This window comes from Dipteris shenzhenensis, chromosome 27, assembly GCF_047967505.1.
Source record: "Dipteris shenzhenensis isolate YYH24624 ecotype China chromosome 27, Dip_SZ_1.0, whole genome shotgun sequence".
Classification (NCBI taxonomy): domain Eukaryota; kingdom Viridiplantae; phylum Streptophyta; class Polypodiopsida; order Gleicheniales; family Dipteridaceae; genus Dipteris; species Dipteris shenzhenensis.
Window position 1 is genome coordinate 24,859,145 of NC_141622.1, and position 24,219 is coordinate 24,883,363.

General features: G+C 42.2%; 1 protein-coding gene across 2 annotated transcripts in view; it reads left to right on the forward strand.

The window, feature by feature from the left end:
- The first annotated feature begins 4,294 nt into the window (after positions 1–4,294).
- The window catches only part of LOC147884077 (uncharacterized), a 40,920-nt gene continuing 20,995 nt past the window's right edge, over positions 4,295–24,219 (forward strand). For both annotated transcript variants that reach the window (XM_087398499.1, XM_087398500.1), the window contains exons 1-6: positions 4,295–4,468; positions 4,894–4,982; positions 21,577–21,657; positions 22,040–22,084; positions 22,960–23,218; positions 23,495–23,591. In XM_087398499.1, coding sequence (XP_087254625.1) covers positions 4,963–4,982; positions 21,577–21,657; positions 22,040–22,084; positions 22,960–23,218; positions 23,495–23,591 — 502 coding nt within the window. In that variant the 5' untranslated portion in view covers positions 4,295–4,468; positions 4,894–4,962. The remainder of the gene's footprint in view (positions 4,469–4,893; positions 4,983–21,576; positions 21,658–22,039; positions 22,085–22,959; positions 23,219–23,494; positions 23,592–24,219) is intronic.

Sequence of the window (24,219 nt, forward strand, 5' to 3'; positions counted from 1 at the left end):
TGGATAGATGCATTTGCAAAATTAGTAGCACCATTATAAGATGCAAATATTGATGATCAATTCATAATACATTCATATGCAACATTTGCATATTGCACATCATATGTCATAAAAGTATATAACATAGTAGCAAAAGCAATCGAAGATACAATAAAGAAATCCAACCAAGAAAATAGCAATGCTACTAAATGCATCAAGAAAATGGGAGCTAAATTTCTAAACTTACAACAAATGATCCCAACAAGCAATATACACAATACTTTCATTGCCATTGCACCATGCTTCTAGAAACATTACAATTCATAAATACGTCACCTTCACACCAATGTACAACAATGTTAAAACTTGATCTCTTGTAAAACAATTCCAGACAACTCAACTGATATCATGTGGATTGTTACATATTAAGACCAAAACCACTCAAATCAATATCCCTTGCTAAATTTGCTTCTAGCTACAATCGCAAACCCTACGGGAAGATAAGAACTCCACAAGTGATTCGGTTTACACATTTTGATAGGCACCGAGATCGAGACAACTATTATAGGGAGAAACTAATGCTTTACATTCCTGAATTTAGAATCCACGTTAAAACAAGTGGAGGAGACATGGCATGCAACTTACTCTAACAATTTCAACCACCTATCAACCAACAATAAACTTATCTATACTATAAGACAATAACAACATAAGGGCTGAAATAGCTATTTTAGTTGATCATCTAACATAGTAGACATTACACATCATGACTACATGGAAAACCAAGGAATAAACATCCCATTCTTGCAAAAAAACAAAGATACGTGACAATACCTTCTAGCTTCTATAGCTAGCAAATCAACCAACTTCCATGGAAGAACACTATTCACAAATATGGATGCTGAACACTAGAATAAAGGCACATATTCGATGATTGTTGGGAAAAAAAAGCTAACTAGATGATCCAATTTACTTATTCCTGGGAGGTGGAGCTTGAAAAACAATAGTTATATGAACTATAACCTAAGAACTTCTATGCCTATACAATAAAGACCCATCCTCAGATCCACTAAAAACAAGAATATTAAAAATGGCATACACAGGCAAACCTGCATATAACATTAATGGTACAACTCTCTACTCCACAACATTAGCTATACCAAAAAATTGCAAGGGTATGCCTGAATCAGTAGTTGACAAGCTAGACAAGCTTACAAAACAATACATGGAACTTCGAACAGTTATCTTAGACGAAGTATCGTTAATTGGAAAAAGAATATTTAGATTCATAGATAGATGCCTACGTACAAGCACATCCACAACCTCCCATTCGATGGCATGAACGTTATAGCAACTCGAGACGTATACCAATTGCCTCCCATGCATGACAAATGGGTTTTCCAAGAATGTAACCCATTTAAGGTAAACTTATAGACAGAGCAATTCAAGTGCTACCAACTTACCACTATCATGTGCCAAGATGATTTGGTATTCAATAGCATCCTAAATAAATTTAGAACAAGCGCACACGAGCAAGAAGGCATTAACACAATCAATTTGATATTTTATCAAGATTTGCTACTAGACTTAACATTGCCTCCTTGCATAAACAAACCAATGCAAACAAATGGACAAACTTACATCTTCCATGCCATAGACAAAAAGCCTCAAAATAACCCTAGCATGTTTGCTTTATAGAATGACCCTAATAAAACTACTGGGCTATATCAAGAAATAAATTTAAAGGCATTCATATGGTCATTAAGCTCTGTGGAGGAATTACAACACAATTGATAGCCTTGTTAATGGAGCTGATGGGCATTTCAAAACAACAACACAATGTAAATCCCTTACAATCATATGGATACAATTCTTTAATAAAAATACTGGAACACATACACACCAACAAACTAACCATTTATATTAAGGTCATATCAATAGATCTTGGATGGCAATATTCCCAACCACCAAGGAAATGCAAGTAGGAAAAAATAGCAACTACACATTCACACAAATAAAATATCCAATACAACTAGCATCAACGAGAACAATTCATCGTGCACAACGAATGGCACTAGAAGCACTATGTTTTGACCCTACAACTCGACCACAACATGCCATCATATACACAACACTTTCAAGAGTACATACAAAAGAGAATTTATACCTTACGAAACCCTTACAGAGCAATCATTCCACATATATACATCTATTAAAGATGAAATGGATAGACTCCTCACCTTTGCACCTTGGCAATTCAATGTGCCTTGCTTGCACAAATGGTCTCGAACTCACACAATCATACGAATGCTAAACAAATGGCCACTACAATTGCACTACAAAGGACTAAATGGAGATTATAATCTCCAAGCATTGGATGCACTATGCCTCAATGAGACAAGAAGACAAAACCCAGCCATGTACATTGATAGAATGAAATAATCATGGCACATTTCCAACCAAACCGAAGGCAATCAATGTTTATAATAGCAATACATCGAATTGAAGCATGCAACATGAACACATTCTTACACCATATGCAACAAATACTAAACCAATGTTCTTAATAGGAGATTTAAACATTGACATGCTAGAAGATTCCCTAAAAAGAACACAATTATGGAACAACATTACCTGTGCCTATGCCTAATGAATAAAACACCAACCATGATTTACAAATCATTACTTGATAACATTTGGACAAACGTGCCTACCATGAGCAGCCACGCTGGAACAATTGCAACATACTAGATTGATCATATTCATGTGTACATTGCCTACCAATTCCAAACACAATTATTGTTATTCAAAGCGAATTAAAAGAGAACATGCATTGCTTTACAATGATATTAGTTGTTTTTCCATACCCACAGCTCTCAAGACAAAATTCAATAACGATACATGAACTTGAGATCCTAGCACACTAATCTATAATCAGACTTCCTCAATTGTCATACCTAAACCAAGAAATCAATAATTGTCATAACTAAAGCAATAGCCATTGATTCTGTTGCTTCTTTTTAATTTCATTCTTCTTGTTAACAATACTTGCTTTTCAATTTGCATGGCAATGAAAATCTCCCTTGTCTAAACACCATTCACAATAATTGGACTTGAAATGGTCACGGCACATTTGCAGCCATTGGTTTTGGTTTACTGTTGCCATTTACGTCGGCAACATCTATTTAATTATCATTTTGATGCACGAAATACGAATTCTCTTGTGATCATCTGCCATCACAAAGAGTTTTGAAGATATGTATGATCATTTCGTACTAGACATATCGTACCCTCTCTCCACACCTATTCATTATGTTTATTTGTTTAAAAATTTGTGACAATGACTTGCATGAAAGTGTAATCACAAGGAGTAAGGGTTAAAGGAAACTTTTATCTATATAATATGATTTCAACTATGTACGTGCATGTTGTAAAAGAGTTTAGTACTAAGATGATTTCTTAGAATTTGTCATTAAATTTGCATATCCACAACAGGAAGAGCTTGCAGTTTTTTAACATAACACAAATTCTATTGCTTTTCTTCATCTTCATTCTTCTTGTTGACCATACTTACTTCGCAATTTGTAGAGATCAAAATTTCCTTCGTGCCCCGCAGGGCAATACTCTCGTGCTCTTGCACCCATAAACGGCTGGGGTCGGTGAAGGCATGATCCAGATTGTTTGATTGCCTAGCCTTAATAATGGTAATCTCATCATCGAGACTTGACCGGATAAATTACTTAAACGACGGCCAACCACAAGCTCTAGATGATGGTTGCAGACAGAAGTAATAGGTGCACTTTTGATTGATTGCTCATGCGCAACGTCGAATTGAGGCCAATAGATCAATCTCTTCGTTCACAATCTCCCTTACACTTATTGATGGCATCCGTGAACGTCACTTTTTGGCCGTAGATTCAAATCCCTCATTCCAAAGGCCCATGAATTGTACCTCTTTTGAATCATTCGATTTGATTATTCATCCTACGGCTAGCATAAGTCCTTCGATGCATGCCCTTCGATCAGCTCAACCACGATCCGATGCAAGCCACTGTTGACGGTCGAAAATCGTCCGTGGTGGGGCCGGTTACCGATGAGGAGGAGACGGGCGAAATCAGTGGGCGACCATAATTTTGTTTTTAGCCCCAATTTATAAATAACAAGGAGCAGGGAATTGAAAGGGGGGAGGCGTTGAAAAGGGGGAACGGCGGTGGGAGAGGATTCCGTGCTCCTTGTTTTAAAAAAAATTAAAAAAAAAGAGAAAATTATGATATATATGATGCTTCGTCGTCTACTTCTTCCCAGAACAGTGGGGCTTCATTCTGATTAGTTACTTTGTGCTGCGATTTTAGGCTTGGCTCTATTGCCCTGCCCGCATCGCTTCCTCAATCCTTTCGATTGATCCTTCCAAGCTCCATCAATCCATCCATCCATCCATCCATCGTCTTCCTCCATCGAGTTTTTCCATCCCCGACCTTCATCCCTTCAGGTACTTCTAGTTTTGCCTCTCTCTCGGACGACAGCTATGTTGCTCCGCTGTTCGCCACTTTGCACCGCAGCATTTCGGACCGATCGCTCGTTTGGAAATTTTTGAGGATGAAACCGACATGGCAGCTTATGCTACTGATGAGAACGTTCATAAGCGCTTTGCTTCCTGTGTTATCTTCCTTTTAATTTTACGTCTCTTCTAATTCCGTTTTGTCCGTTGTCGCTTTTTCTCTTCCCTCGTCCTCCTCCACTCTCTCATTGTGTTTTTCATTAATTTTCGAAAACCTGAATTTCTAAGATTGGATATATTCTTGTCCTTTAAGGTATTTATATTTGAGCATGTTAGCTGTCGTTCCATGTTTTTTTGGGGGGGCGGGGATTTCTACCGCTGCGGAGTGTTCGATTTCATAATTTGTATCGTCCCAGGTTTTCCGGTAGAAGGACAAGTTTCCAGAACCCGATATAGATCGTCTCTGCATACTTGGCCGTTTTCTCATGTCGATCGCAGAGAGAAGGTACTAAGTTCCTACTTTGTATTGTAGGCATTGAATATATTCTATTTTTGCAGCTGGCATGTTATTTTCCAATGGTCTTGGGAAATGTTTCGTGGTGCTTGATCAGTCATGGATTTCACTTCTATGAAATGTCAAAATTTGAGGATTCTTTTTACATTCTTAATTAAACGTGGCAAGATGGTTCAATTGCAAGTAGAATCCTTATATTGTAAAGATAATGCAAGCAAGTATGACAACAACATTAAAGCTTTATCTCCATGAGGAGCAGGATGAATTCTTAGGCTACATGGATACTTAGGAGAGCATTAAGGCTCATCACATTCTTCATGCAATCCTCACTTTTTTGACACACTGTGCACTTGAGCATTTTTAGGATTGGGATGAGCAAGTACAACATGGGACCACAAATGCTTTACGGGTTATCCTCGTAGCCCGTGTGATGGGACGTCATGAAGGCCCACACTCTCCATTTGCATGCTCAAGGTCTATAATGTGTTGGTGAACTGAAAGGAAAGCAAGGAGTGAACACAAACTGAGAATTCTTGCTTATAGAATGAAGAAAGGTGAGGTCCTTAAGTAGGCACCTCTTACATGATCACTGACATCACTGATGACCTCTGAGCTCCACAATCATCTCCTCAATCTGCTCCTAGATTCTCTCAATCATCCTATGTGGCTTCTACCACCACCTAACAGTGCTTATGGGCACCTAACTGTGCCTCTAGCACACACACATAGAAACCAAGGTGTGTTTGGGGCATACACCTTGAGATATCCCATCATACCCCCCCTCAAGGGAATGCCTCAGGCTTTGTCAAGGATACATCTAGTCTCATAGTTTCTCATGCCATCTCATGGTGGTCAAGGATAAATCTATGGCTAGGTTCTCATGCTAGCTAGGGGTTCCCAAGGGTGTGAAGTAAACAAAAGGGATACAAAAGACCTTCCAATGGTTATCTCCCTTGCATGTACATGCACACAATGTCTGCAGGAGGTACCATGGAGTAAAACACATACACATGGCCTACATCATATGGTGACTAAAGGTGTTTACAAAACACGATAGTTTATTTCATTCATTTTGGAGGACTATCCAGGCTGAGTACCTTGACTCAACATAAAAAAGGGAGATCTGGAGCATATATGGAGATGATTCAAAAAGATTAATCTTCATAGGATGCCTCATCTTGTGGAGGTACATCAAGTGAAAGTAGATCGGCAGTTTTTGACTTTGTAGTTGCTTCCTTTTTGGCTCTACAAAACTTTTCATGGTGATTGTTTTTGCCACAGTGTTTGCATGGATTGATCTTGAAGTAGTCTTTTGAGAGGTGATTAGTCTTCCCACAATGTTTGCAAGGTGAAAACTTGTCTTTTTATGGCATAGGCTGTGTCATTGCCTCTCCGGAGTTCCATGTGCCTTTCTTCTTCTTGAAGAGCAGAAATAAGACCTTCAAGATTAGGATTAGGAAGATTTTTCAAAGTGGTAACAACATGATCATAATCTTCAGGCATACTCTTGAGCAACACTGCCATTGCATCATTTGTAGTGATTGGAGAGTTGATAGAAGCAAGTTGAGTCATGAGACTCCGCATAAGATTGACATGGGCAGCCAGAGGAGTGTCACTAACCATCTTTAATTTAAAGAAAGCAATCTTAAGTGACAATTTTGAGATGTGAGAGCTAGCACAAAAAATAATGTCAAGCTTCTGCCAAGCTTCCGAAGGAGACTCTAAGTCAGAGATGTGATGAATATAGTCATCTCCTAAGGCAAGAGCAATGATGCCATAGGCCTTCTCCTCTCTAGCAGGATCTCTTGCCAGGTGTGTCGGAGCTGAGGATTCTCCAGCATTAGAGGCTGTTGAAGAAGAAGTTGAAGTTGGTTTGACAAGCCCCCAGAGGTTTTTCCTCATCAATGCAAACTTAACCTTCATCTGCCATGTGTGAAAGCCTTTACCATTGAACTTATCCATATTCAAGATGGTAGCCATGAGAGAGTCTAACCCAGAATGGGCAGTGTCTACTCTCTTACAGGGCTAGAAAGAGCTTCAAAATACAAGCATTTAGAATAGCAAAGACTTGCAACCAAATTTCATACTATAAAACATAATGGAAATGATGTTTTCACTTGCATGCTTCATAGAGGTGGTTAAATGAATGTATTCCAAGCAAATCCAGGTATAGCAACTTAAAAGAAAGTTGTAGCCACAATTGTACTGATGCTTTTCAATACTTTAAAACCTCAGAAATGCTAAAGTAGCATCAAACTCACAATCTTGTCAAAACTGTCCAAAATAGAGGCGTGAACTTGGAGGGCTTGTATCTCCTTCTTCAGAGCAAAGAAAACAGGGCTTTTTGAAGCAAAAGAAAGCTCATATACCAGAGAAGATCCAGCACAGAGGTTGGGCGAAATGGCACGCGATATTGCTGGCTGGAGCGTCGTCAAAATCGACTGGTTTTTGGCTCTGTTCTCCTTGAATATGCAACCATTGCTGCTCAGATTTCAACACAAGATAGCCCAAGGTATGGAGAAGCTTCTCCTGAAAGGAATTAGAGAAAGGTGGAGCAGACACAGAGAAAACACAGAAGACAGTTTCGACGATTTTCGTGGAATGGCGACCAGCAGCGACGACCTTACTTCAATTGCTTGCAGGTGGAAGTTCGCCCATACGAGAGGTATCTCCAGCAGGAAGGGCTTGGAGAATGGCGGAGAAATGAGGGAGAACAAGCTCTAGCAAGATTTGGGAAGAAAGGGAAGAAATGGTGAAGATGAAGAAGAAGAAGATGGAGTAGAAGAAGATGATGTGGCACAAATGGGCTCAAGGAGGATCAAAGGGCTCTGATACCATGTTGGTGAACTGAAAGGAAAGCATGGAGTGAACACAAACTGAGAATTCTTGCTTATAGAATGAAGAAAGGTGAGGTCCTTAAGTAGGCACCTCTTACATGATCACTGACATCATTGATGACCTCTGAGCTCCACAATCATCTCCTCAATCTGCTCCTAGATTCTCTCAATCATCCTATGTGGCTTCTACCACCACCTAATAGTGCTTATGGGCACCTAACTGTGCCTCTAGCACACACACATAGAAACCAAGGTGTGCCTGGGGCATACACCTTGAGATATCCCATCATAATGTGCATACCTTGGTGGACAATGGAAGTATCCATTTGGAGAGGGAACGCTATGTGCATGATATGCTGTCAAATTCCTCTTTGTGGACGACATTTTGACCATGGATTTGTTTCCTATACGCTTGAGATTGATTGATGAGGTTTTTTGCTATGAATATTTGACAAGTTTGAGTAGACTTCCATGGATTTGAAGTGGATGGTTGACCTTAGGTTCTTTCATGGAGCAAACTTGTGGATGGAGTTGAGGCCCATTTACATGGAGGTAATGTTAGCTTTGGTTGAGGAACTAGATGGAGGGGTGGGTTTTATGTAATCTAATTGGACTTGCAACTATGTGGTACAAGGTAAGGGCAACTATGGTAGTATAAGGTTGTGAACCATGGTAGTATAAGGTTGTGAATTGCAGCATTTTGAGCACTCGTAGGTTGCTTTATTTTCTTTGTTTCCTTGCCTTTAGGTGTCAGGATAGCTAGCAAATTGACTTCTGGATGATGGACGTAGAAGACACAGGCATTGAGTTTGTAGTGTTTTGGAAGCTAGTGACGATGCTACAATTTTCACTCAATAAAAGTAGAAATGGAAATAATGAAATGAAGTCCAGGTTTCGTGAAGTAGTGCAATTTGGTTGTAGCAACTCAAAGTTGAAAGGTCTTTTGAAATGCAATTCTCCATGTAACCTTGAGTTCCAGGAGGACAAGCAGAGGGGAGCTCTTTTTCCTGGTATGCCTACGGCTCACCATTAGTGGCTTGGACCCGTGGCATGAGCCTGAGTTCTTCAGGTTTCCTGGTAGCCTCCGTTTTTCCTTTGGAAGGGGGGCATGATGGTTTGCTCGAGCGTCTGGATAGGTTTTATGTGGGAGACTGGGCCATGCGTAGAGGGGAGTCCACTGGCATACTGGCAGGTATGACAATGTTAGAAGCGGACGAGCTGAGGGGATACCTAGGGAGAGACGCCTATGCACATTATTAGGAGGTGGAGTCAGAGGAGCACTTCGCGTTCAGATGCCGTGTGTACTACGAGATTTGCGGTCGATACCATTGCCTTTTTAGTGCTGGTTTGGGGCCACTATTTAGACTTCTCTCATACCCAGATCAGGGATGCTTCGCTGCCTTCATCCATGAGGTGGTCCGCCACAGGGAGCACTTACTCGGGACGCAGAGATAGTCTTTAGGCACATGGCCCGACCCTTCTCAGAGCAAGATCATGGAGTTCTTCTAGTCAAATCACACAAGCCTCTCGGCCACTGATAGTAGGAGCAGCAGAGATCCAGAGCCTGAGGCATGCTGCACTCGGCAGCAGACAGAAATGTAGATCACATTGTGCGACCTCCCATCCATGTTTAGGCTTGGGACACGATCCACAGGGGTTACGATATTCCTAGTCAGGAACAAAGTCATTGCCAGGAGACTGAGACGGGCAGCACCCATAGACAGTTGCGAGCGCTCCATCATTGGCTACACATCAGTACCTCTCTGACACACATATACCCTTGTGGAGGCGTTGCATTGACCAGAGCCAGCCAGTTTTTATGGTGATTGATGGTGATTCACTCGATGATGATGATGATGACGACGACGATGATGCCATTACTGATGATATGATTGTGTACTAGCACTTAGCATTCAGCATGGGTGATGATGCTCGTTTAGTAGCTCCACCCTTTTTGCTTGTTGTATTAGTTTTCTATCAGTCTCATAGATCCATCGGTCTTCCGAAGACTTTAATAAACTTTCTTTCTTTCTCAAGATGAGCAGAGGCTTGTGCGGTACAACAAGTGGACAAGAAAGAGGTAGCAAAGTTTGTTTATGAAGAAATATCCACATGCTTTATTGTCCAAGCTTCAAACCTATTTAGCAATCTTATTGCAAGGTGCTTCAATGCCACATTCTTACTTTGCCAAATGCCCAAAACTTGCCTTACTACCAACAAAGCATCACCCACTACCTTAGTCTTTTTAACTCCCATATCCAAACCAAAACCTAACTCCTTTTCAAGAGTCATGTACTCCGCCTCATTACGACTTTTTGCATTTTGAAGACATAGTCCATTGTGCTACCTTCTTTCCTCGAGGATCATATACTACAACCCCTCTAGAAGACTTGTTGTGAGCTCTATGAAAAGAACCATCGAAGTAAATAACAAAAGGTTTCACCAAATCATTATTTGTTTCTTTACCTTCTGCTTGAGGCTACACTTGCTTTACATGAATTGGACCCTCCCGATAGGTGAGTATATCTGCTAGACTTGCTCTTGTAGAAGCTTCCACCAAGAAAGAAAATTCAAATTCATGCAACTCAATGATCCACTTCATCATCCGTTTAGACAAGCTAGCATTGTTTAACATTTGAGGCAAAAGATCATGAGTAGTAAGAATGACAAACGGCTTAGGAAAAAGATAATGGCGATGGCGAAATCTACAGCATGCAAAATATAAGCTTGTTACAATTTGATATGTTGCCTCATAACTCATCGCAGCTGTAGCTTTCACCCGACTTGCATAACAGACAGGTCTCATGTACATGCTACCATTCCCTTGCTGCAAAAGCACTGTGCCAAAGGCATCCACTCGCACTGATGGATTCACATAAAAAGGCTGATCCCACTTTGGTGTTTGCACTGATGACATCTTACAGAAGACCTCCTTCACATTCTCAAACATTATATTACATTCTTCAGTCCATACTAACAGTTCCTGCTTTGCCACTTGTTGTAGAGGATATAATATCTTTGATGACATGAAAATAAACCTTGCCATATATTTGACTTTTTGCACAAAGGTTACTTTCGAAACCCAGATGGCAGCTTATGCTTGGGTATGATGAGAACATAAGTCTAGCTTTGCTTACTAAGTTCTTTTACTTCTTTTTTTAGCAGTGCCTCTGAAAGGGGTAAGCTATAGCAACGATCTGGTTTACCCTTGGAATTTGGGGTTTCTGGGCAAGTGGCACTCATGGAATTGTTGTCATTGGAGTACTCTGAACCTACTTGGCACCCATGCGACAACTCTTTGTAGATCGGCTCGACTGGATTGTGCATACGAGATGTAGAAGCTCAGTCGGTTCGATTGTATCAGATCGTCTCTGTTATTTCTTTGCCAACGAATGTGCCACTCTTGTGAATAGTCGAGATGCTTTTGGCTCTTTGCAGGCTACGGCTACACGAGAACTATCTCTGGGCAGTAATGCTTTGTAAGACGTTCCAAAGTTTCCTTTGCCAAGCATCTCTGCCGCAGCCGACTGAACACCATTATCTTGTTTTTACCCTACACCCAGCAAGAAGAAAACAAGACCTCGGACACACTTTCAGACAAGGGATTTGGCACTAGGAGTAGAAGCTCAGTCGGTTTGATTGTATCAGATCGTCTCTGTTATTTCTTTGCCATGCACAGTAAGGGCTGTGTAGGATTGGGGAAAGGGCACCCTTACTCTCTTGAATAAGAAGGGATTGAGGTCAGTAATGGCTGAGGTCAGTAAGGGCTGTGTAGGACTGGGAAAAGGGCACCCTTACTCTCTTGTCTGATGGGTGTAAGCGCCTCACACAGCAAAGCTGGCTCTCAAAACAAAACAAAACAAAGAAAAAAATTCAGCATGGTGGACGGAATTTGTTAGGGGAAGAAGAGGAAGAAGGGGCTGAGAGTGAGGACTCCAGTGAGAGTGATAGTGAAAGTGAGAGTGGGGTCACTAATTCAAGTGGGGATGAAGTGAGAATGCTTTTACTAGAGAAAGAGGATGAAGATAGGGGTTTGAGGAGGCAAGTGGAGGCCGAAGAAAAGAGAAGTATGGAGGAGATGGAGGCTTTTTTGGAACCGAAAAGGGATCACAATGAAGATTATATTTCATAAATGCTCAGTACTGACTTGACTTGTAATGAGCAGAAACATTATAAGGAGATGCTGGCACAATTTCCTAATCTCTTTATTACTCCATATGAGATCTAGGGATTTCAAGGGGAAGACCTTCACATAGATTTGAAGGAAGGAGCAAAGCCAATATGCCAAAGACTAAGACCTTTGAGCAAAGAGCAACCAGTGTGACAAGAAACGCTTCTAGAAACGTTTCTAGATTTTGCCATGTGTTTCATCTGGAAACGGGTTTTAAAAATGTATATTATATGAATTATATAAAAAGCATATATAATTATCTTCAGATTCTCTCGCTCTTTCTTTGAAAGAGCTCTCAAATACACATATCCACATTGAGCACTCTCAAAAGAGTCAAGACACACGTGACAACTTGTACTAGGGTGTTTCACCCGTTTCGGCGAAACATATGGTCTAGAAACGTTTCTAAGTGTTTCGCCTGCTAGAAACACGTTTTTTGGTTACACTGAGAGCAACGGGAAGCACAAAGGGAAGAGGTCATGAAGTTGTTGAAGGCTGATTTTATCTATCTTGTTTCTAATTCTGAGTGGGCAAGCCCTGTGGTTATAACAAAAAAGAAGAATGGAAAGTGGTGGATCTATGTCGACTACAAACCACTTAATGTTGCAATTAAGAGGGATCACTACCCTTTGCCCTATGTTGATGATATCTTGGATTCAATAGTAGATCATGAACAGTATATTTGTGATGGGTATTCTGGTTATTTTCAATGGAAGATAGCACCTGAAGATCAAAGAAAGACTACATTTATCACACCATGAGGGTGCTTTTGTTACTGTGTGCTTCCTTTTGACCTCAAGAATGAGTCATCCCATTATCAAAGAAGGGCCAATGATGTATTTGCTCCTTTTCTAGGAAAGTTCGTTAAGGTTTTTATGGATGACATTTGCATTTATTCTTGCAGGTCTCTACATTGTGCCAAGTTGGAAATGGCTTTGGGAAGATTATTTTCTCAAGGTGGTCAGCTTAACCCATTGAAGTGTTTTTTGGCTCGCAAGAGAAATAATATATACCTTCATAAGACTAGAATATATCCAATCTTACAAATTAATCAAAAAATTTATAGAACAAGCAAAAGAACAAAAGAGAGAGTTCAAAACATGCGTAAATGAGAAAAACACCGATTTTGTGCCCAACAGCACTGCCCCATTGTCTATGATCTAACCCAGCCGCATTCAGGACTTCCCATGCAGCAGCCCTTCTTCAGTGCGTTCATTTGTTGTACCTTTGCCTTCCGTTTCACCATCAACCTTACAATGGCAGACAATATAACTATGGACCGCCCGGCTCTTCTAGGGTTTTTGAATAGTGTTAGCGATCCAAGGGTTGCTCCCTAAGAACTGCACTGGAGACGATCCATGTGCTGCGAATTGGGATGGAGTGCAGTGCTACAATGGTCGAGTTTGTAATGTATTCTTGAACACAGGCAACTCACGTGGCGCATCGACATTGTCAATACCCTCTCTCAGCTTAGGATGATCAGTTTAAAAGGCAATTTGTCGTCTAGTCCTATTCCAAAATTCCAAAGCTCTTCCTGCAATGCATTTGGCTAAGCCACAACAGTTTTAGGGGCTCGATTCCAGCCATTTTCCACTGAACCGCAAGCTTTAGCAATCTTGATCTTCTTTTCTTTTGCCTTAAAAAAATCTTGTATAAAGCAAAGCTAGCGAATCGAAAAAATTAAACAAACAATAGACGCTCACAGAAAGTAGTTCTATTGTCTACCTCCAATGAACAATGCCTCCTGTATTCTGTGATACGACCAAAGCTCCACCACATGTATCTCTATCGAAATCCATAGTCCATTCCCAAGCAAAATAAACGTATTAATTCATACACAAGAATAACTGCAATAGATTGTACGTATAGTTCAAGCAAATTGGCACAGATAAAATGACAATTTTAAGCCCCAAGAATTTCCAAAAGAAATGGTTTGCACCTGTGATACGACACAAGTGAAACTCTATATTCATATAACCTTGACATTAAACCTCAAAATTTTAGTTGCCTATGTTGACGAGCTTATCGCTTGCCACTGTGACCACCAAGCTTTGGACCTTTGGGCATTAGTGTGTAGCCTCTACTTTTTCGGCTTTCTTTTCATCCTTCTTTTTTTTGATTCACTTCTTGATCTCCCTCAAAGCAGCCTCACGGGCAACAGCTCGCAATTCCGTTGTCTGTGCACGCTTCATCTAGATAACCTCAAGCGAGGCACCCATGATTCTGTTGTCTCTGCACGCTTCTTCTAGATAACCTCAAGCGAGGCACCCACGATTTCGTTGTCTCTGCATGCTTCTTCTAGATAACCTCAAGCGAGGCACCCACGATGGACCTCGAGTAAGGTTTGCTCGCTGTTTTTCTCATCTTTTTAACGGTTTCTGTCAAGTTAAATGTCTCATACATTAACTTGAGTGGTAAGATCCCAAGCACCCTAAAACATTTCCAAATTGATGCCTCCGTGAACAATTATGGCTTGTGCGATTACCCTTTGTCCGTATGCCCGAGAATCAGCAACCACAGATCCATTTCCAAGCTGCTCATGGGGCTGTTGGAGCCTCTGTTCGTGGTTTGGGACAATTATTGCTGATGTTCACCTTAATTATAGCGAAATTTTGCTATAAACATAGGAAAGGTAAAGCAGTGAGAAAGGCACAGATGGAAATGAAGCTGAATAAAATGCTGAGTATCGACAAGACGGCGGTAAAAAATAATTGCCATAAGGATATGAAAGAAGCCGACAGACTGCAGGCTATTCTTCACCCACCTTTTGCTTCGACGAGACGGCGGTAAAAAATAATTGCCATAAGGATATGAAAGAAGCCGACAGACTGCAGGCTATTCTTTACCCACACAAGAGAATTAGTAACAAAATGAACATTAAACATCATTTTTTTGAAGAGGAACAATACAAATTAATACAACCTATTATGCAAACCATGCCTCAAGGAACAACAAACATGATCGCCAAAGAATACACCAACCAATCCACTGAGCAAAACATCCTTCCAACAAACCCATAAAGCACATAAACTACTTATGACAGAAGTCCAAACTTTTGTCTCAATTTAATGAAAAAAATAAAGAAATGGATCATGCACTATGTAAACGGATCAACTTAAGAGACCAACAAACAAATGCTATTACTTGCACAACGTAAGCCCTTATGGATAGGAACAAACATAGCAAAAGAAATTTCAAGTCAACTAGACATGGAAGGGAAAACCTCAGCACAAATTGCTTGATGCCTTCAATACCTTGAGAACATGTTAGCCAAACAAGGACGAAAGTCATTGGCCTTATTATTCAAATTACTTGGTAGTGGAAACACATCTCCTCCTCTTCGAAGTGCTTGTCACAGTTAGGACCACATAATCCAAAATTGGGGTTTGCTCCTCTTGCTGGGCCTGCGCTTGGACCTAAATTTTGCTCCCCACCCTGCCTCTGAATAGCATGTTCCCGATTCTGATATGATTGTCTCTTCCTGTTGCTGCCAAGAGATTAAGGCCAAGATTTTTGAACATATCCACCACTTCATGCACTTCCCTGCATAAACCATCATCCTCTGTACTTCTTACCACCATTGGTGGGGCTGGAGAATTGACAGTAGGCTGCTCCTGCTCCTTGGGTACCTGCTGTGCCCCCATGCCCAATTGCTCCATCCGAGCTATTTTCCATTCCTTTCCTTTGGCCAACTCAACCGCTTCGTGATAGGTTGCTATAGGCTTCAATTCGATCTTTATCCGAAGAGGCCCTCTTAGTCTTGCGATGAACCTCTCCTTCCTAAGCATAGAAGGAGGCTGCTGATCTCGTAATGTTGTACACCAACGGTCCAATAGCGGACTAAATTGCTGCACATAAGAGTCGAGAGACTCCCTTTGTGTGAAATCCTAAATCTCGTGCCACAACTTGTTGGGATCATCCACCTTACGGTAGTGCTGCAATAAAGCGGCTCTTGCTAGCTCAAAAGTCAATTGCATTGGTGGATCACTGCCTGAGAGGCCTCATAAGTTTGAAACTACTTCCTAGCTTCATCTTGCAAGCAATAAGTAAGAGTCCGCCACATGAAAGCGGGATTCTACTGGTTTTGATCAAACATGTGATCTCCAGCTGCTTCGTAAACTTCTTGGCATCCTCTCAGTGTTCCAGGAAATAGTGGAAAATCTTGGGCCATGGTCATCGTGAATTGGCACAAACCAACACCAATGAGCTCACTCTGGTAAACCGAAGGTCCGACCTGAGACCAATCCTTCGTGAAGGCACAAAAAATGTGATGAGACAGTAGAGCAAACACACAAATGCCTTTATACCACTAGTTCATGTCACGTTCACACAAGATTAGAAGAAACACACTCCGATAACACCTTGAACAACCACAAATGTAAGCACCATGAACCAATAAATGCCAACACTGTATAATAACCATTGAAAGATACAACAACCATAGACTCACAAGAGAGTCCCCTGTAGGGTAATGTTTTTTTGTTGCGAATTAGATCAATTGAATGCCAAACTGTTCGGATGGACTCTTGGGTCTTAGGTCATTTGCAACAACTCCTTCACTCAGCCCTACAACTGTCTCCTCTACTTAGAAACATTCAAGACAATCAAGGACGCCTGTCTTGCAAACTAACCCACCTCCTTTACATCACTATCACCTGTTGCTACTGTCTATGAGCCATCTCCACACTCTTTGCTAAGTCTTGCCATGGGTACTTCTCCTTGCAACTCTCTATATACTGAAATCTAGTAACCGGGCCTTCCTTGGCTATGGCGAGAGAACTAAACTCGAATGTATCTCAATTGAAAGCGGCCTCACCAAGTATTTCCTTCCATGCCCGGCTGACTGCATGCGACCATTTAAGTGTGTGTTGTTGTAGGCTCACGGAGGCCAACTTCACATAGCATAGTGATTCAAGGTAAATTGTCAATTATGCTTGTCGACAGCTTACACAGACTCGGCCGATTCTTTTACTACTAGCAATTGCCTCTTCGATATCCCTTGAACTGAGAGTCATCGTGAACTTCTTTGCACACCTCCGTTTATTTTCACATGTCTTCTCCACCCAGGTTGCCTCCTCTCTGGAACCACCCTTGTCTTCTCTTACATCTGAACAAAACCGTCGCCATCTGGAAGGAAACCACGTGAATACATACGAAGCCACACTGTCGACCCCTTCTTTCCCACCCTTCATGCAGTCCTCCCTTTCTAAAGAAAAAGATAATCACTCCTTTGTTGTAGGACATGCAACCACCCTTATAAAGAAAACTTCACCACCATCCTTTAGCTATGGCTTTATTAAAAAGTACCGACCCCCCACGGTTCCTTTGTGACCACATCTCTTGTGCCATTACTCCATTCCTTCACTACTAAAACCCTTGAAAGAGCAAATTTTTTTTGGCAGTCTTCACTCATTTCACCATCCACTCCCTATACCAAAGCCGATATCCCAAGGTCCGCATCTGAGCTTTAATGGTCATCCAGTCATCAACTGTGGTAGTAAAATTCATGTCATCATTTCTTGCAATCAGGGCTCTTACACCAGAAATATCTTTTTTGTGAAAACATAGCCAATACAAAGCAAATCACTAAAAATAAAAAAGGTATCTGTTGCTACTCCCCTAGCTATCATATCTTGTCCTATCTATACTAGCTTACATGTGTGCCTATTAGTGCTAGTACTACGCATACACTGGTGCTCCCATACATGGCATTTTCATCTTCACAAAAAGTTTGGCCTTTAAAAAAAATCCCATCAGCGCGTTTTACCGCCGATGAGCTCTTAGAGGCCCTCAAATACCTCTTGCCTCAGAATTTTTTGGGGCATGCTAGACTAACCTTGATCTTCCTTCGTTGTTTTGGGAGTTCATTCATACCCCTCGTTGGTTGGTCTTTCAAGAGATTTTTGACTCAAGCTCCCTTTCTCAGTCTTTGAGTCGTGGATTGGTTTGATTTTGAAGGGGGGAGATAGATCCGACATCCGCCAGGGGAGATTGATCACTTTGTTGGATACCGCCTACAAGATCTTAGCTAAGGTCTTGAGCTTGCGGTTGGCCCCACCACACAAACATCATACATGACACTCAGACATGTTTTGTTCAGAAGCGCATCATCTTGGACAAATCTTCACTTTCTGGGAGGCCATTGATTGGGCCCAGGAGAAGTCACAGCCTCTTGTGATCCTTCTTGTGATCCTTCTCTTGGATATTGAGAAGGCCTACGACAGAGTGGAGGGGTCCTTTCAGGAGGGCACCATGCAGAGGTTACACTTCTCAAAGCAGTGGATTTGAGGAGTCGTGGCTCTGTATGCAGGGGCACCAATCAGATGCTCATCAGTGGCCAGAGAAGGGAGCCCTTCTAGTTGTCCTGTTCAGTTCGCCAAGGTTGCCCCTTAGCTCCCTTCTTGTTTTTGTTTGTCGCAGAGGCTCTATGCTATTTCGTGAGATCTCAGGTAGCAGGCGTCCCTGGGATGCGTCTCTTGATCCGCAAGAAGGAAGAGCTTTTCGACTCTGAGTCTTAGAAAATTTGGCACTCAGCGGAGAGTTTGGAGGGGGTTAGCAAAGCACTAGAGATATCTTGAGAGGCCTTGAGGGCTAGGATCAATTGGGCCAAATCATTTGGTTTTCTCATAGCAGTGCTGAGGAGGCTCGGGAGATCCAAGATTGGGAGATTGCACGAGGCTTTAGGTGGATACCGCATGGTCATACTGTGAGATACTTCGGTTGCTAGGTGGGCATTGATATATCAACGGAGTAGCAGATAGCCCTCTTTTTAGAGAGCATTTGACGCAAGCTTCTATACTAGAGCTCCGCCAAAGTCTTTTGTAGCAGTCAAGGCCCTTGTGGTCAACCAGGTTCTTCCCTTGTGGTCAACCAGGTTCTTTTGGCTATGGCTTGGTATATTGCTCTTGCTGGTGTTTTCATAGGCGCTGCATGGGATAGCTTAGGCTACATGTACGGAACTTCTTATGGGCGGGATCTTATGGTACATGGAACAAGGATGGCTTGGTAGATGGTGATTCTACCGCGGTCTCAGGGAGTACTTGGCATCATTGACCTAGAGATGCAGAACAGAGCCCTCTTGGGCAAGTTTGTGGTGCGAGCCTCACACTCGGTTCCGAGCCTTGGAAGCGCTTGCTGCAATGAGGGCTTTTTAGGAACACCCCCTACACAGAAGGTCAATGGTAGGTTCATAGATAGATCTTCTCAAAAGCTCCCCTCATAGGGAAGGGCTCCCCCTTGAAGCGGAGCCTTCTCAGGCTTTGGAAGCGCTTAGCAGGAGGCCTCATTTGGGCTAGCTTTGCGCAGAAGAGTTCGAGCGATAGCCTTTTATATGGCATCCAAAGGTTAGGGATTAGAAGGGATTGATGCTATGGCAAAGGGCAGATCGGATCGGTCCAGTGGAATGGCGGACCAGCTAGGTCCTTCGGAGGTTGGCTTTGCCTTCATGCAGAGACAGAGGCATGTGTACAGGCAATTTTGCACTTGAGGGGAGCATGCATTAGGATGGTGAAGATTGAAGCGGCGATCCCAAAGTCGGGGTGGGAGGGCTTTTGTACCACTTGCTTTGCCTGCCATCTGCAGTTGGAGGTGGCTGCCTGGACCCCTTCACGAGAGAGACATCGGGTTGAGCAATATGTTTTTCATGAGGTTATTTCATGTTTTTGTTCTCCTTTGTGGTCCAGCCTTAGGCAAGCGAAGATATCCCTATTTTTTTCTAGATGTTAGCGCATGGAGGCTTGCCCATTACGCCTTGGCAGGAGCAGATGCGTGCGGACAGCAGATGCCATTGTTGCACAGACATAGATATGGACGATCCTGCACTCTCTCTGGGGCTGTCCAGCAGCGCAGAGGATCTGGATGGTGCTCTCCGGATTGTTGCCAACATGCAGAGGATGCAGAGAGATTTTACATGGGGGATGGTTACATGGATGACAAAGGGGGGTCATGCCTTCTCTATTGATCTTTCTTTCCCAACCTAAATGATTCATGGGCAACAGGTTCTCAAGATGGAGGCATGCGAAAGTGGTCCCCCCTCCCCCCCCCCCCCCCCCCCCCCGCTGTAATTGCTGGAGGATAGTGTTTGAGAGACAATAACCAGCATCCCCCCTAGAACATGTGGGTGGCCAGCAGGGCTCTCCAGCAGCCACTCTTGTCGCCTTATGGCAGGACATTATGTATACACTCCATGCCATGTGGGAGCATGGGACTCCAGGATTGAGAGCGGGAGTGTGTCTGCAAGGCTTGACCAGCAGGCATTTTCTTCACTTTTACCGGGTGAGGCATTCGTTGGATGTAAAGCCCAGCCCCCCGCCCCTCCCCCCCCCCTCCTGCACGGGGGCTGTTAGCCCTGTTCCGGAGATGCCGTAGGCAATGAGTTGGGCTCTCTGTAAACAGGCTGGTTTTTCTGACAACCAGTTGTCTGCTTTGCACTTACCACTAGCTCCTTCCGGAACCGATTCGTATGTGATTTTCCAAGCTTTAATAGAAAGTTGCATCCGGCTGTGTGGAAGCCGAGAGAGTCCCCCAGTCCTAGATCTCTTGGTTCTCCTCAGTCGCCTGAGGAAATGGACTCTTTCCAGTTGATCCTGGCCCCGGACGCCAGTCAATACACCCAAAGGCCACCCTGAACTCGCTCTCAGCTCTCAGCAGTGCCCTCCACAAAAAGGGCCATACCAATTGCAAAATTCTCCTCCTGCTAGATCAGAACTCACCTTCATATATAATGCATGAGTGGTTTTCTTCCGTCCAAATTCTGGATTTGGGTTTTATTTTTATTGCTCAGAGCAGGTTTCAGAAACGTTTGTGGTGTGAAATGGATGAGGCTGAAGCTTTTTTGTGTTGGTTTTATGGATGTTGTTGATTGTTGTGGATGCCCAAGTTGATGGTTCTAAATCTCACTGAGAAGACGTAATGAAGTCTGTCTTGCATAATGATTTGGAGGTTGGGAACCAGCAAGTGTTCGACATACATAATGAGGTTTTTATATTCAAGGTCAGGAGTTAGGAATCTTGCTGATGTTTTACTTTTCCAAAAGCTTGGTTGTGGAAATAACGAGACACTATACACAAGCATAGAGGTAGCTTTTTTATTGTTCAAGGTTTCTGCATATCATAATGTTCTTATTAAGGTCATAACATTTTTTGGCTACCGGTTGCTGACCTCCAATCGACTTTGTTATGAGGTTATCTTGAAAACCTTGAGATGTTGGACAGGCACTGAAGGCATAAAGGAAGGGCTACAAGAGTTTTACTCTTTATTCCATATAAGTACTGATTTGTAGCAGTACATGTATTCCCAAGGTTATGATAGCATATGCTTAGAAAGCAGCAGGTCCCAACGATAGTCAAGTCAATGTTATTTGACACTTGGGAGGGGACACATAGTCCGTAAAGAGTTTGATTAGTATTACAAAGTGACCCTTGAGATTTTTGTTCACATATTTTAGGTGCAGCCTGGAAAGCTCCAACCTGGACCCTCGCTCGCCCCTTGATGTCTAACATTTGAGCAGATGGAGCAATAACACAGCTTTGAACGTGTGTTTTTGGCCTCACATGCATGAGTTTTTGTTTCTATGCAGGACGGGCTCTGCCCGAAGAGGAATGACTGTGTTGGGGAAGATTCCTGCTGTTCCAAAGCCAATTAATCTCCCAAGCCAAAGGTAGGAGTGCATTGCCGAGTAAGTCAGTCCTAAATTTCAGGGTACTCTTCTGTTTTTCTATTTTGGTCCATTTCTTAAAGGCTGAGTTATGCCTTTTTTTGCACCTAAGATTCTTAGGGAAGGTAATTCTCCCACCACCACGTACCTCCTCTTTCTCCACTCTTTTCTCAAACATGTTTCAGCAAGTAGGCTACTGACTGTGGGTGAGGAGGGTGTAAATTTTTTTCCTTTCCCATTGGACCGATGATTTAACATGGCATCAATTTTTTATAGAAGTGGATATTGGCTGTCTTGTCAGTTGCTGAAAGTGGCTAGGTAGTGGGGATCTGACTTTATAATTTACGGTTTCGTGACTCTTTCCCATCTTTCATGAGCTTTCCAGGCTGGAGCATCGGGGTTTGGATCCAAATGTAGAGATTGTACCACGGTAAGTTGTTTCAACTTACAAAAGCTTGTGAGCTTTTTGAAGACATATTAAAGCAGTAGATTATACTTTTGTTTAAGGATATGCTGCTTTGAATTTTCCCTATGGGCTGACCTTTCTGAGACTTTGGCTTGAAAATGCTCGTTTGGGGAACTAAAATGAAAATACTCTCATCTTCAGATGGAGTTGTTGCTTGGATGGTGAGAATATCGCTACTTTTTGATTGTCCATCTTCTGAATGTGCTAGCCTGATTTATGACTGTGTCTGCCCTTGACATCCTGATCTCTGATGGAATCTCAGTGGGAAGAAGAATTGTATAAATGGATATATTTAAAAATTGTAAAATGTGTTTGTGGATATGTGTGTCTGCCCTTGACCTTCTGTTTCCTGACAGAAACTGAGTATGAAGGACTTTGAATAGTGGATGCTTTTTTATTGTGTTTATACATGTTCATCATGCGCGATGGCATACATTTATATAACTCACTGTTGGACATTGATGCTGTCGGTGGGGTGTCCTTATTCATACTGCCATGCATGAAAATTCGTTTTGTTATTTAAATATTTTCTGCCTTGAAGTTTGGTAGGCTTGTAGATGGCAATCGTTTTACTCTTTGCTTTTTTTAAAGATCTTTTGTGTTGGGATGGATTATCTACATGCAACTGTGTGAATCGGGGTTTGCATAGTTTCCTCACAGGCATTTTGACTGTTTGAATTTGGTTTGCCTCTACTTAGTGTCATATTTCCTAAAATTATCTACTTTCAGGGATTTGCCTTTTCATTTTGAGTCAATTTTGTTCTGTATTGACATCCAGTCGTTCTCTTACGAGTTTGTTCACTTACGAGTATTCTAAGTTGTTAATTTACTTGATGTAGGGGAACCTTGGGCTGGGTAAGTGCTGGGCCCTCTCCTCCTACTGGTGGCAGTCCATGGGGAAATCCAAGTCACTCATCCTCACCCCCAGTGAGCACTGGGCCATGGAATAGTGCTGCAAAGGTGCAAAGTGTATCTGTTTCACGACATGAGCCACGGGGCTTGCCTGAGAGTCCTACTCGATCCTCATCTGCAGGAACCGGTACAAGGACTTCGTCTGCTCCTGTGAGTAGCGGGGGAGCTTGGGGTGTTGCAACAAAGGTATGAACTGCATCCAGGCTTGCCTGGAGATTTTGTTATCCCTTTGCTGGCAGGTAACATGTGTTTGATGGCAATATTCGGTAAGCTTAGTTTTAATGTGGAAGTGGAAATGCCTTGGCCGCCTGTTTGTATTTAGCACATCAGGTGCATTACTCTTGGGATTGGCAGAATGCATATGATTTGAGAGTTTATAGAAGAAAGTTGATTAATTCTTGTACATATTTCAATGCTTCCAATTTCTGATGTGTTTTGGCCATTTGTTTGTGGTAACTGCAGTTAGAGGAGCAACTGCAACCTAGCCGTTTCAATTTGACTTCTGTGGATTTTCCAACCCTAGGATCTGAAAAGAATCCAGATCTCCGGCCTCAGCAAAGTGAGTATCAGTTCTATTGTTGCGATACAACCACTCAGTGGTATATATTGGCTATTTTGTGCATGATCTGTATGTTTAATAACTTCGGCTATCCTTCTAACGAATTCTTTTTGTTAAGGTGTTTTTAAGAAGCCGTGTTTTTTACAGGCTCCATTTCTCTGGTGACCTTGGGTTGTTGCAGCGTGGAACTAGCTAGCTATCTTTGTTTTGATAGTGTGAAAACGGGAAGATTTTGTATCTTCTGTTTAAATAAGTCTCTTTATAGTACCCATTTTAGCTTTATGTGTAGTCATTTGATTGCAACTGCTTAATCCAATTTTCTTTTCTTCTTTCGGTTGTAAAGCCTCAAATCACTAGAGAGATCTAGATGCCACATGACATATTTGTAAGGCATGTCTTTGATGCACCTTTTTCTTGGGATACACATTAATTCACTCCCCTAGGCACATTTCTTTTTTTTTTTGGGGGGGGGGGGGAGCAAACCCTAGGCACATTTCACAATTAGATGCATCAAGGCCTTTGGCCTTAGATCTATCTTGTCTGAGCCATCACTCTCACCGATGACCTTGGCATTATAACCTTTTTGACCCTATACAAATATCACAACACAAAATACTATACAAATGTT